This window comes from Protopterus annectens, chromosome 5.part1 (genome assembly GCF_019279795.1).
Source record: "Protopterus annectens isolate FY-2018-M chromosome 5.part1, PAN1.0, whole genome shotgun sequence".
Classification (NCBI taxonomy): domain Eukaryota; kingdom Metazoa; phylum Chordata; order Ceratodontiformes; family Protopteridae; genus Protopterus; species Protopterus annectens.
In genome coordinates, this window is record NC_056736.1 from 627,275,516 (window position 1) to 627,290,569 (window position 15,054).

Below are 15,054 nucleotides of genomic sequence, written 5' to 3' on the forward strand. Positions count from 1 at the left end.
GGGAGTATTTGGGCACTGTTATGTTGGAACTGTTTTGTGGAAAATGTGTGTTCACTAGACAGCACAGTAGTGTTATTTAGCAAGGAGTTGTTATTTCGCATGCAGATGTGTGGACTTTAACGGGATTACGGTTGCATTCTACACATACTTATTCATTTATGTCACTGGCTGGAAGTGATGCGTCACGTCACATCACATCAATTGTTTATTTTCAGTGTTTTGTGCTTTGATTTAATCAAGTTTCAGTCTTTCAGTTTCTATATTATGAGGTTCGCGCTTTTGCACTTTTGGTTTAACACTGTTTCAGTCTCGGTATTCTGGTCTTTGGAGTTGTGCTGACTCAATCTACTGAAGCAGATTCCGTATAGATATTTATCTACACACACACACACACACACACACACACACACACACACACACACACACACACACACACACACACACACACACACACACACACACACACACACACACACACACACACACACACACACACACACACACACACACACACACACACACACACACACACACACACGTGTACATGTACATGTACAGAAAAAGACAGAGAGAAAATGTAATTTTCATATAAGCTCTTAAATTTATTCAGTTTTGGCTTACCATTAATGCTAAAATGCTTTTGCATGCTGATAATTTTCCAAACAAATACATATTTAAACACCACTTAACCAAATACACAGTCACATATCCTTATGCTTAGAATTTTGCTTCCATTTAATTATGCATGAGTTGGCATAGTGTTCAGGGATCACCTTATCTACCTGATTTACAAATGAAAATAAATATCCTACATCATGGTTAATATCCTTCACATATATTTAGGTTCCTTGGACGTCGAGCACATCAGAAGGGTATGCTTTCAGGTGCAGCAAAGCTTGGTCAAAAATTTGTTCAAGTGATTTTAGATGATCTCAGCTGAATACATCATCCTCTTCTTTGGAACCTGAAATATGAGAATAGAGCACTAAAAAGACTGCAATAAAGCCACTTCCTTCTTTGTACATAACTACATGGGTACAAATTATCCATTAACATGACTGTTTAAACATACTGGAACTCTGTACTAATCTCTCAGTACAAAGGTGCTGGGAAAATGAACCAGGACTCCTTCGGAACAAAATTAACTTTCACATGAACACATACATACCATCTTTTATGCATGCAAAGTGTTCCACAAACTCTTAAAATAAATGCTTAAGTTGTAATAAAGCAAATATATGACATTTCAGTGGGTAAACATCTTCATACAAACACAAGTAGAACATAAAAACAAAAAAATCAAGTACGGACTTCTGGCAAACAGCTGAATTGAAGGCAAAACCAGCTTGCTTATCTGTGGGTTACTAATATGGACAGAATGGCAACTTTCTCACAGCTTGATAGAAACACAAACCTGAATGAACTGCAAAAGGCGATCAAAAAGATGCGACTGTTGGAAAGCAAAATATTACATGTATAGGGGACCTTAATAACTGTCAACTGCTATTGAAGGGTCCCAATAGTGTGAATGTGTTGCCATAGTGCATATCATTCAGCTGTTAATTAATTAATTTTATTTTGTTTGTCTGTTGACCAAAACAGTGGTGTATGTGGACTCATTTAAGCAACTGTGTGGGACACACAAACCAGGCTACAATCAGTTCAATGAGTTCACATTACATATACATAAGTATACATCTCTGAATTTGTGCTACTTAGAGGATTAAGATCAGGTCACTGATCATAACCCTAAATTATAGGTTAAACACCACACAAGAGAGAGAGAGAGAGAGAGAGAAAGGATCCTTGGAAAGAGAAAAACAAAGAATCAAACAGAGCAGAGGTCTCCCCAAGTCCAAAGCAGGAAACCAAATGGTTTGTATTTTATTATTACTTCTAATTAAGTCCTGGTCCTTTAAGGAATGAAAGCAGTTAATTAGTTACAAATAAAATAGCTGGTACTTTTATTTTCTGAGTTGGTGTATTATGGACCTGGATTCTGGATCTGGTTTCCCATGCCGGACTTAAGGGGATCTCAGCTCGGTTCTGTTCATAGGTGTTTACTAGGCTAAAAACCAAAAGGGCCTTTTTAAGCCTAGCCATGCATCCCAAATCTCTGACAAGTTCTGATATCATTGATAAGTCTAAGCAGGGGTTTGGGAAATGAACCATTTACAGGTTACCTGTGTTCATTAGAGACAAAGGTGCCAAACCAGGAATGAATTTCTGGTTTCCCATCTAATTGTCCAAGTTGCACTTGAATTGGGTTGGGGGGAACTCTGCTTCACACAGATGGGAAGCCTGTTCCATAGACGTGGCAGTCTCTGGGATACATATCTATCTCTCCAGTAGCATTTATATCAGAGCCAAGGTTTAAAGTCTTTAGAACGGGTAATTCTGGTGTTCTTTGTTTTGTGGATATGCAGGAGGTCCATCAGAGTGGGGTTTGACAATGCCCTGTATGCCAGGCATAGATTTCCCTTCAAAAGCCTGTACGAGACAGAATACAGGCATAGGGCCTTGAGGTGGTCTGCATAGGACATTTTACTTATGCCATGTATTCTTTTAGTAAGGAATCTCTGTGGACATTCCAATTGTTGGATATGCCTGATTAGGTACATACCAAAGGGGGCATTGTACTCAATGACAGGTCTGATGAATGCCAAATACAGTGGAACAATGACTTCCTTGGACTTGGATGCCATACCTTTGTTTATAAGTTGTGCAATATAGAATGATTTCCTCACCGCTGTAGACACATGATGGTCAAAACCTAGATTACTATCTATGTGTGTCCCTAAGTCCCTGACTACTGGGTGAACTCTAAGGAGTGTGTTGTCAATATGATAGTTACCAGGGATGGATGACTTCCCGAAGGATACTATTATGCATTTCTTGGCATTTAGTTTTAGACCATGGCTCTGGCATCAGTTGTTTGTCTGTGTCAGCCCCTCCTGGAGAACATTTACGTCAGTGTGAGATTCAATGACAACTCCTAATTTGCAATCATCTTTAGTCAGCCAGAGACCACTGACATTGTCCTTGACTTCTAAGAACTAAATGTCAAAAACAAGCAGTCCAAAGACTGATCCCTGAGGAACTCCACTTATGACTGGCCTCTTTGTAGAGGTGGACTCCCCAATTCTAACTTCCTGGGTCCTGTTTGTAAGCCAGCTGGCTATCCACCTGGTGACATACAGCTTTGTACCTAACCTCTTGAGTCTGTCAACAATGCCCAAGTGAGGTATTGTGTCAAATGCCTTGGCTAGGTCAAGGGTAGGCAGTGTGAACAATTTTTCCCTCATCCATTGCTTTGGTGACCTTCTCAAAGAAGTCCACCAGGCGCAGTAGGCATGATCTGCCCTTGATGAAACCAAACTGTGTTGGGTCCAGTGTCTGAAGGTTTAGTACATCTCTACTTATCTCCATGATAATTATTCCATGGCTTTACATACAAGACTAGTGCGACTTATGGGTCTGCAGTTTCCAGGGTCTGTAGATGGCCCACCTTTGTGCAGGGGGATGACTGTTGCCTTTCTCCATTCATGAGGCATGAAACCTGTTTGGAGGCTACAGTTAAACTGTAATTCCAGAAGCCCTGATAGGTCATGTTTCGTGCTATTTATTAGGCATCCTGGGATATTATCTGGTCCATAGATGCAGTGTTCTTGATCTTAGAGAGAGCAATAATGACCTGTTCCTTAGTGACAGTAGGGGGAGTTATATTTGATGATATTTCCCCACAGAAGGGTGAGGGGGAGAGAGGGCCCAAAATGATATGTTCTCGACATGGACGCCAACATTCATCTCGAGAGCAAATTTCTTGGCATCCATGCCAAAAGCACATAATTTAGGGTTATGATTGGAAACCCGATCAGAATTCTTTGTAGTGCATGAAGCTCTATGTGCGCCATGTACCACAAATTACAATACAAAAATTGTTTTGCCCGCTTTCAAAGCCGTAAAGCACTTAGCCACTCAGAAAGGCAGTGTAACACAGTCTCTTTCATTTATATCAACCTTCTATGCCACTAAACTGTCCAGATTTTTGCCTCATTTGTTTGGTCTGTTCCTCAAATTCTGTGGTTTTCAGATAATTCATGGAGGACTGAAGTCACTGAATAGTGGCATACACTTGAGTTTCAGAGTTCATATCCTTCAGAGAAAATGCAGGCGAACACACATCCATCATTCTAACTACTTTCTAAGTTTGTAAGAGGAAGGGACATTTTATCGAATGGACAGCAGGCAGAAAAAAGAAGTTATGTACTAACCATAACGTTCCATGTGTGTTGTCCCTCTCGCCTTCATTCTGTACTGGTTGGGTTAGGAACCTATCCTCAGTTCCGACTCTGCCGTTTACAAAAGCTCAAGGTCTTCAAGTAGCTCGTAGCTTACACCCTACAACATGATGCTCTAGGGAATTCCCCAGATCTTGCTTGCTGGTATACTAATATATACTTATAAACAAATTTTACAAATTTACAAGCCCAGAAGAGTCAGAGAAAAATTAGTCATCAAATAAATCCTCTCAGTCCTCCGGGAGCCAAATACTGGAGGGAAGGAGGGTGGGATGTAAGAATGAAGACAAGAGGGACAACACACATGGAACGTTATGCTAAGTACATAACTTCTTTATGTGATGTTGTCCTATCTCACCTTCATTCTGTACTGGTTGGGACAGCGTCCCTAGCATCATCTTTCTTGGGTGGCTCAAGGGAGAATATTCTTCAGAACAGTGGCTCCAAAGGAAGCCCTGTCCCTGGAGACCAAATCAACTTTGTAATGAGTGATAACGTTATGAGGTCTCACCCATGTTGCTGCAGCACAAATGGTATCGATTGGCAGTTTAGCTGAAAAGGCAGAAGAGGTAGACATAGCTCTGGTAGACTGACCTCTTACTTTGTTGGGAAGTTGTTTGTTTTGGGATTTGTGGGTAAATGTAATGCAATCCGACAACCATCTGCAAACAGTGGTCTTAGCAACTGGGGCACCTGAGAAGGAGACAAATAATTGGTCAGTTTTTCTATAGTCCTTTGTTCTGTGCAAAAAGAAATGTAATTACCTATGAACATCTAGTTGGTGTAACATATATTCTGCCTCATTGCCACAGTTTGGAAAAAAAACTGGTAAGTCTATGGATTGGTTCAAATTTGATTCTGAGCATACTTTGGTAAAAAGGACGGATTTGTATCTGTCCTTGTGGAATACCATGTATGGGGGTTTGATAGACACTGCTTGCAGCTCCAAAATTCTCCTAGTTGAAGTTATAGCTACTAAGAAAATCATCTTCCAGGTTAAGAACTTCAGGTCACAGGATGATGCAGGTTCAAAGCATGGAAGGATCATACGGGGTAATACAAAATTGAGGTTCCATGGCGGTAGAGGTGGTTTAATGGGCAGTCTTAGTAGAATGGTACCCCTCAAAAAAGCTTTGCAAAAGACTGTGGGACAACATTTGGCCCCGTTTCCCTTAAATGGAAATTAGCGATTGCTGTTAGTTGAACTTGAATAGTAGCTACAGCTGCTCCTTCATGAAAAAGCTTTGCTAAGAACTCCAGTATAAAAGGCATAGGTGCAGAGAAAGGGTCAATATGATTTTCCAAGGCCCAGGAGGAAAATCTTTTCCATTTGCTGACATATAATTTTCTCATAGAAGCTTTATGAGAAGAAATCAGAATATGCTGCACTGAAGGTGAAAGATCAGGTAGCCTGACTATGTTTGGAATTGGAGCAGCCTTGTTGTCAACTTGAGGGTTTGGAGCGATGGATGGTGCAGTCCCAATGGATAGTTCAGAAGATCTGGAACTGGGTCCAGAATCCAAGGCTCCTCCTAACGATGAGCCCCCAGCAAGAGGAACCAGATTTGACGAGACCAGTAAGGGGCAATAAGTATTAAGATCCTTACCAATACATGGCTTTATGAAGACCTTTTGGTATCAATGGAAGGGGAGGCGTAGAGGAGACCCGAGGGCCAGTCTTGTACAAGTGCATCCCTTGGTGACTCCCCCAGAGGGGGGCTATTAGGGCAATGTAGCTGCTGCATTTGGCGTTCATGAACGTGGCAAAAAGATCGCAGCAAGGCTGGCCTCATTTTCGGATAATCATTTACTCCATCTCTTGCTTTAGGGACCACTCATGAGGCATCAGAATAGCCCTATTGAGTTTGTCTGCTATCACGATGGATTTCCATGGGACATGCATTGCTATCAGAAAGCGTTGGGAGGAGGTCGCCCATTGCCAAACTCTCAGAGCCTCTTGACAAAGGGGGTAAGATCTGGTTCCTCCTTGTTTGTTTATGTACCATACAACTGACATGTTGTCTGTCTAAACTGCAATAGTTCCCAGTGGAAGAGAGACCTGGAATGCTTACAACACTAAAAGCACTGCTCTCATCTCTAGGACACTGATGTGCAAATGAGCCTCGTGATCTTGCCAAGTGCCCTTGACAGTCTTGCCCAGATAATGCCCCCCCCCCCCAATCTGGGAAGCGCCTGTGTTCACTGTGGCTAAAGGTTGGTGGGGGTCGACCTAAGGTCACATGAGTCGAGTGAAGCCACCAACAAAGGTCTTTCTTGCAAGATTCTGTTATTAAGATCTGGTGGAACATGGGCAGTTCCTGCATGGATCACTGAGTGAACAGCAGCCACTGTAGAATTCTCATGTGCAGCCACGCCACTGGGATCAAATGTACTGCTGCCTTGGTCCCTAATACTTTCAGAACTGTTCTTGCTTGAACCTTCCTTTTGAACAGTAGACTGATGACCTGATGCCGAAGGGCTTGTACTCTTTCTGGGGGAAGCTTTGCTATTATTTTTGAGGTATCTAAGTCTGCTCCTATAAAAATGATACATTGAGATGGCAATAAGACAGATTTTTCGTAATTTTTTGTGATTCCTAAATGAGAGCAGAGTTTCAATGTGGTGTCTCTTGCTTTTATTAGTAGATGCTCGGTGGTGGCGGTTAGGAGCCAGTCGACCAGGTACGGAAACACTCTGAATCCTAGGCGCCTCAAGTGAGCCGTGACTACTGCCATACATTTAGTGAACACTCTGGGGGCTGTAGTGAGACCAAAGGGTAGAGCTCGAAAATGGTAGTGACTGGCTCCCAGCCGAAAGCGCAAATGACCCCTGGACTGTCTGTCCATTTTTATGTGGTAGTACGCATCCTGGAGGTCTATAGAGCACATCCAATTGTCTTGTCCCAGAAAAAGGAGTATCGACTGTAGTGTTACCATCCAAAACTTTGACTTCTGAGATCCAAGATGGGTCTCCAGTCCCTTGTTTTCTTTGGAACTAAAAGAACCTTGAGTAAGTTCCGGATCCCATTTGGTTTACGGGGACTGTTTGGATGACTTTTTTGTAGCAACTTCTGTATTTCTAGGGTTGCCTGTTCCCTTTGACTGGGTGGAATGTCTGGGATGTTTATCATGTCTGGGATGGAAAAGGAAAAGTGTATGGAGTAACCTCTGGATATGATGCTTTGCACCCATTTGTCTTTTGTTATATTTAGCTAGGCTTCTGGGTACAAAGATAAGCGACCCCCGACTGCCTCCAGAGGCTGGCAGGCGGGCCTCTTTTCAGGAGCGCTGGAAGGGCTTGACAAGGAATGATTCCCTGTCACCCTGGTTCTGCGGTCCTCCTCTCCTGTGTGACTGGCGTCTTCCATTATTGCTTCGCCCTCTGCCCCTGGGGGAAGAATCACCATGTGTGTCTTGAAAAAACTCTGGGATTTTCAGAACCACATTTTACCCCCTTTTGACCTTTTGGATAAGGTCTAGAAGGCAGGGAAAAACGGACTCCTACGGCAGTGAGAGTCTTTCCTTCTTGCTCACACCTGGTCAGTGTGTCTTTGACTTTAGGCCCGAATAATGATGAGAAATCGAAGGGGGAGTTAAAGGAAGACTTAAAGGGCTCCGCAACGTTACACAAATGCATCCAGGAATGCCTCCTTAGGGAAATTTCTGAACCCACTGCCCTACTCGCTCCATCAGCTGCATAGGAGATGAGTTTCATGGAGGAGTTTACAACTGAATTTAAGGTGGAGAGCTAGGAGGAAACTATCTGATATCCCCACAGCTACAGAACCTTGAAAAGGATCTCCTAGCTCCTTCAGGAGACCTCTCTGTAATCTGGTAAAATGTGTGAGATAACTCAGGGTACGTGAGTGTAAAAGTTGCTGAAAAAAAGGTGCGCTTTCCATATCTGTCCATCATCCAAGACTCTTTGTTTGGAGGATGGACAGACATGGACGTCTCCGACAGGTACTTTTCTGTGGCCGCTGCCACAACCACAGCCATCTACTGGGACATCTTTTGTTAGAAAGGTTTTATCCTCAGGGCATGTAATATATTTATTTGGTCTCCGAGGGATGGGCTCCACTGAATCTGGAGTCTCCCACGCCTTTCAACAAACTAGGTCCATGAGTTCGTCGAAAGGAGGAGATACCCGAGTGGCTGAAGGGTGAGACCCAAAGGCCTTCAGGTAGACAGACTTCTCTTCAGAAGGGATGATGGGCTTCCAGCCACTTCTCTGCTTAAGTATCTTTAAGATGTCTACAAAGGAGACATCTTCAGAGGGTGACCGTGGGGACCCTTCTGAGTCATCGAGGTCTGTGTCAGATGTGATGGACTCCTCTGGGGAGTCCAAATGCTTCCTCTTGCATAATCTCTTCTCTGGGACCTCTTCAGAAGGGTATTCTGGAGAGGTTTTGGAAGAGAGGGGTTCACCCAATGGAGCCTTCTGAGGCCATGGGTTCTCTGCGTCTGTGTGGATGCAGCTTGCTGAGATGGACACTGGTGCCTCTGAGGGAGGAATGACTGAATCTGAGAGTGAAGATGCCCGTGGGGACAACGCTCTCCTCATCACCTCAAAGGCCCTTTGCACTTGATCCAAGGAAGCTCCTGGCTCCGAAGAACCAGAAGACGTCCCTGGCACCAAAGGGGTTGGCTCTGAAACCGATGTAGGAGCCAAGCTCACCAGTGCCGAAGCCCAGAGAGGCAAGTTCAGATCCGACAAACATCCATTCCGACTGCCTTCCCCGGACCTGACTGGACAGCATGGGCTCCTAGACTCCTCAAGCTCAGATGGCACCGAGGAAGTCAGAACACTACGATTCCAAAAACCAAACAGACTACGAAAGAACAAAAATTCGAGGGAACAAGCTGCTAAGCGTAAGGAAAACAGATGATAAAGTAAAATCCACAGTCCGGTAAAACTGTTCCAAAGAAGGCAACAAAAGTCCATGCGCTGTAATATTAGAGCTTTTATTAACCACAAGCACTTTCGGAGAGACTCCTATCTCTCCTTCCTCAGACAAAAATGAAACAACCAGTTGTAGTATCAAACTTTCTTTAAAAAGGGTGTTGTTAACTAATTAACCAATTAGAAAACAAATTACCAATTACCAATTCAACAGCTTGTGAGTTTAAAATCATACAGAACCAGCAGCTAAAATGTTAGAAACAAAACAAAACTTCACTTTAAAAATGTGAATAATTTCGCCATTTAAAACACAAAACTTCCAGCCTTTTCTATCATAAAGGGATATAATATCTATCAGTGCTCTTATACGTAATATACACTGTTCTTATGTTGTGTAAAAAGTGTATACACAAATACGTAAATTATAAATTACGTAATAATTGCAACTACATCCAAAGGCTGAGCCTTAAACATTTAAATTTAAATTTAACTCATAGTGCTAACATTTAAATGATTGTTAGCATGGAACTACAAAACTCTCATGAGTAGCTTTCCAAATATTAACACCTATAAGTTTAAAGTTTTGAAATTTAAAATTTTAAAACAAAAACTTCTATACATTTTCAAATGTCCTGTTGTTATAAATATGCTCTAAGAAGAACCAATTATTAGTTTTAGTGTTTAATTTTTATAATACCTGCAGCTTATAATTGAGCGAATATGTGTAAACCTAATGTGTTTCAATATTTATGACGACGCTAATAAGTTTTGTGGTTTGTTAAAAATGGATACAAACCACTATGTCCATGTGGCATTATGTTGTTCTCTTAAATGCGATACATGCGTTAAATAGTTGATCAATGTAAGCTTAGGACATCTGCACACACACACCCTGGCTTAAATGAAGCAATATCGCTCACTTGTATTTTAAAACTATTAGCTTGTAAAAGGTAGCATCTTTTGACTCAGCAGGGAGCTTTTGGAAACTCTCCATGCATAGCTAAGTCATATTTTTTGATTTGGTTCCATTTTGAATGACGCTGTATCTAGCGTCTAACACAAATGCATAGGGGACTTTACGAAATGAAGTGTTGAGTTGACCTATGTAGGATTTTACATTGATCAACTATTTAACGCATGTATCGCATTTAAGAGAACATAATGCCACATGGACATAGTGGTTTGTATCCATTTTTAACAAACCACAAAACTTATTAGCGTCATAAATATTGAAACACATTAGGTTTACACATATTCGCTCAATTATAAGCTGCAGGTATTATAAAAATTAAACACTAAAACTAATAATTGGTTCTTCTTAGAGCATATTTATAACAACAGGACATTTGAAAATGTATAGAAGTTTTTGTTTTAAAATTTTAAATTTCAAAACTTTAAACTTATAGGTGTTAATATTTGGAAAGCTACTCATGAGAGTTTTGTAGTTCCATGCTAACAATCATTTAAATGTTAGCACTATGAGTTAAATTTAAATTTAAATGTTTAAGGCTCAGCCTTTGGATGTAGTTGCAATTATTACGTAATTTATAATTTACGATTTGTGTATACACTTTTACACAACATAAGAACAGTGTATATTACGATAAGAGCACTGATAGATATTATATCCCTTTATGATAGAAAAGGCTGGAAGTTTTGTGTTTTAAATGGCAAATTATTCACATTTTTAAAGTGAAGTTTTGTTTTGTTTCTAACATTTTAGCTGCTGGTTCTGTATGATTTTAAACTCACAAGCTGTTGAATTGGTAATTGGTAATTTGTTTTCTAATTGGTTAATTAGTTAACAACACCCTTTTTAAAGAAAGTTTGATACTACAACTGGTTGTTTCATTTTTGTCTGAGGAAGGAGAGATAGGAGTCTCTCCGAAAGTGCTTGTGGTTAATAAAAGCTCTAATATTACAGCGCATGGACTTTTGTTGCCTTCTTTGGAACAGTTTTACCGGACTGTGGATTTTACTTTATCATCTGTTTTCCTTACGCTTAGCAGCTTGTTCCCTCGAATTTTTGTTCTTTCGAAGTCAGAACACTAGTCGAGGGTGAAGATCCCGGAACAGGTCTCGGTTCCTATGGTTGCACTACTATCAGCTCCATGCATTCCAGCTCTGAAGCCCCGAGTTGGGTCATAGGAGGTATCGATGGTGACAACGCAGGTGTAGTTGGTTCCGAAATGCTGTGGGTCAGCTCCGATAACAGTTTGGCTAGGACCGGTTTCCTCAAAAGTCTCCACACCATGTGATCCACATTGTCATCAGAAACGCTCCTGGAGAATCGACAGGAGGGACCAGGGGCTCTAGCAGCCTGTAGGATCGGAGATCTTAGGGTCAGAGAAACCTGCCTCAATCTGAAATACCAATGGTTCCAATATAAGAGGTGCCAAGGTAGATGGTTTCTTGGGCCCAACAGATTTTGGTTCCAAAACAGAAATCTTTGATAATTTTTTGGAAGGTTCAGACTGGTCTGAAGAAGTTGAAGAAGATCTTTTGCCAGCTCTGTCAGATTTGTGAGAGGTGGAAGAGGTCTGTTTTTTTGGGCTCTGACCTTCTTCTAGTACCTCAGAAAATGAAGTCTTCAACAATCCTTTAAGAATCAGTTCTTTCTCTCAAAAATAACCCTGGAACTGAATGAGTGATAAATAGAGCAAGACTCTTCCAAATGTACTTCTCCAAGGCAGTACACACATATGACCATCTGTTATAGACATTTTTGCATGCACTTAGTGCACTTTTTAAACCCCGAGGGTTTAGTATTCTTTGATTGTTTAGACATATTGCAGAACTCAGCACCACACTATAAAAGGTAAACACAGCTCAACACCACAACAATATTAAAAAGGGAAAAAAGACAAATGGAAAAAACCCTCTAACTCAAGCAGGCTAAGCAACCCTCTAACTAAAACGAGCTAGCTTGCAGGGTAAACAGTACTAGGAAAAAACTAAATCCAACAGTAAACAAAGGGAATATATACATATATATATGTAACACACAGCACACTCGGTTTTACGCTAAATGTTGGATAGCAAGAAAAAACAAACAGCTAATCCAACACTCTACTTAACTACTAATACACACTATAAACTGGGTTAAAAGAACCCTCTAATTTAAACAACTATCAAACTATCAAAACTACTGCTCAAAAGGAGCCTAAGGAATAGTTATATAGCACACAAAGCCGGGATAGGAGAGGAAAGGAAATTAGGCCTTAATATAAACAATGGCCACAGATAAAACAACAATGAAAATGAACAGTCAACTAAGTTTGTTATATTAAGAAAGGAGGTAAACTAGGTTATTAACTATTTTTTTCAAAAAGAGAAGTGAAATATTATTTTACTATGAAGAAAATAATCTATTAAAGAAGAAACAGTTAGCCACAGCCAGTTGAAGCACCCGATCTGTTTTAGCGGCAAATGAAATCTGGGGATTTAAAGAAGATAAATAAAAAAGAAAAATGAACCTCTCAGCCGAATAAAGGAACCAATGTGAAGAAAAAATTGCAATGAAATAAATGAAGAAACACGGTAGTTCCACACTGCAACACAATTTAATGTAAATAGAGTAAAACTGGTAAGCGCTTTCACGGATTAACACCGCTTCATCAGACCATAAAACTGTTAGAAATGAATTACAGTTAAATAGTTCTTCAAGTACAAATCAACCAATAAAATGCTTCAATTCATTAAAACAATTATACATAGACTAATCAAATATACAAGAACATATACATACTGTAAAAAGTACAGTTTTGTACCTACCATAAATGTAGATGTTCGAGTGCTAATACAGCTGCAGTCATAACAGATGGGTTCTCCTGCCGTCAGGCGGGTCCTCGGTCGTCCGAATTCCAAAGTCTAGGTCCGGCGTCGGTTGTCGTTGCTTCTTCCCTGACGTCAGTGCGACAGGGGTATAAAAGAACCAGCCGACACCATTTTCTTCAGTTTTTCTTGACCCAGATGTCAGGTGCCCCCAGAAGGAAGGCAATACATAAAATTAGGTAATAATGCAATGCAATATAATCAAAAAAAACAGTAGCTGCAAGCAAATACACCATAAAAGAATACCCCTAGAGGGGAAGGAGGGAGGGAAACCTGGACTGCAGCTGGGAGACTTTCGAACATCTACTTTTATGGTAGGTACAAAAAGTACAGTTTTGTACCTACCATAAATGTAGATGTTCGAGGATTCCATTGCTGCAGTCCTGACTATTGGGTATAGTCCGCGTCCAGTCGGCCCGAATACCAGAGTATAAGGCTGACGTCGGTCAGGGCGCATTAGACTGACGTCAGTACGTCAGGGTACTAATGCGCATGACCGACGCCATATCCTCAGTCTTTTCTTGCCCCAGATGTCAGAAGACCCAAAAAGACAAGTCCCAAAAACCTGCACCAAAAACATGTACAATATATACAACAATATATACAAAAATATAAGCGTGTAAACTCACATACACAACCACCCCTAAATACAGGAGGGAAGGAGGGAGGGTAAATTGGACTGCAGCAATGGAATCCTCGAACATCTACATTTATGGTAGGTACAAAACTGTACTATGTTCTTCGTCTTCCATTGCTGCAGTCCTGACTATTGGGTAGAATCCCAAAGCAGAGGTAAGGGAGGCTGGCAAATTATAAAGAAGTAGGAGCTGACAACATGCCTTGCAAAACAGCTGTGGCAAAACCAGCCCTAGACTTAGAGTAGATAGGAAGGTGATAATGCTTAGAGAAAGTATGCACTGAACTCCAAGTAGCTGCTTCCAAAATATCCTTAGTTGCCACCCCCCTCAGAAATGCTGTTGAAGTGGCAGTAGCCCTAGTGGAATGAGGCCTAATCCCAGCTGGAATCTCTTTGCCATGATGGGAATAACAAAATGCAATGCAAAAGCCAATCCACCTAGAAATAGTTTGTTTTGACACAGGCTTGCCCTGAGAACTCAAAGCAAAAGAAACAAACAACTGCTGAGACTGCCTAAAATCCTTAGTCCTGCTTAAATAATAACGCAATTGCCTGTGTACATCTAAAGTGTGCAAAATCTTTTCCCCTTTATTTTGAGGGTCTGCAAAAAACGTAGGCAAATGAATACTTTGGTTTAAAGCCACACTAGAAACCACCTTAGGCATAAAAGAAGGATTAGTACGTAATGATACCCTATCCTTATGGAAAATCAAAAAGGGCTCTACTGCCATAAGGGCCTGCAACTCAGACACCCTTCTTGCGGAAGTAATAGCCAACAGAAAAGCAGTCTTCCATGACAAGTATTTCAATTCAGCAGTAGCTGCAGGCTCAAAAGGTTGTAGAGTAAGTTTTTCCAACACAAAATTGAGATCCCAAGCAGGAGTAGGAGCTCTACGTGGGGGTCTTATATTCTTTGCCCCTCTAAGAAACTGCTTGAACAAAGGATGCGAAAACAAAGGTGGGTCACAATCATAGTGAGCTGAAATTGCTGCAGCATGAATCTTTATGGAAGAGAAGGACAAACCTTTGTCCAATAATTCAGTAAGATATTGAAGAGCTACACTCAAATTAGGCTCAGAAATCTCCAAATTCTTTGCTGTACTCCAAAACAAAAATCTCTTCCATTTTTCTGCATACACTTTCCTTGTACTAGGTCTTCTAGCTTCCATAATCACATTTAAAACTTGTTGAGGAAGTTGAGACCTGCTGTGTTTCAACACAGAATATGCCAAGCTGTTAGATGAAGAGAGTGTAGCTTGACATTGAGCAAATGACCGTCCTTCTGAGATAACAGATGAGGAATCAGAGGTAAAGGCCATGGAGGCTTCTTTACCAGACTCCGTAGTAGAGGGTACCAGTGTTGCCGAGGCCAATCTGGAG

General features: G+C 41.1%; 1 protein-coding gene across 1 annotated transcript in view; it reads right to left on the reverse strand.

Moving 5' to 3' along the window:
* Positions 1-578: 578 nt before the first annotated feature.
* MEDAG (mesenteric estrogen dependent adipogenesis) overlaps positions 579-15,054 on the reverse strand; it is a 557,632-nt gene continuing 543,156 nt past the window's right edge. Inside the window, exon 5 of the mRNA XM_044073243.1 lies at positions 579-964. Coding sequence (XP_043929178.1) covers positions 933-964 — 32 coding nt within the window. The 3' untranslated portion in view covers positions 579-932. The remainder of the gene's footprint in view (positions 965-15,054) is intronic.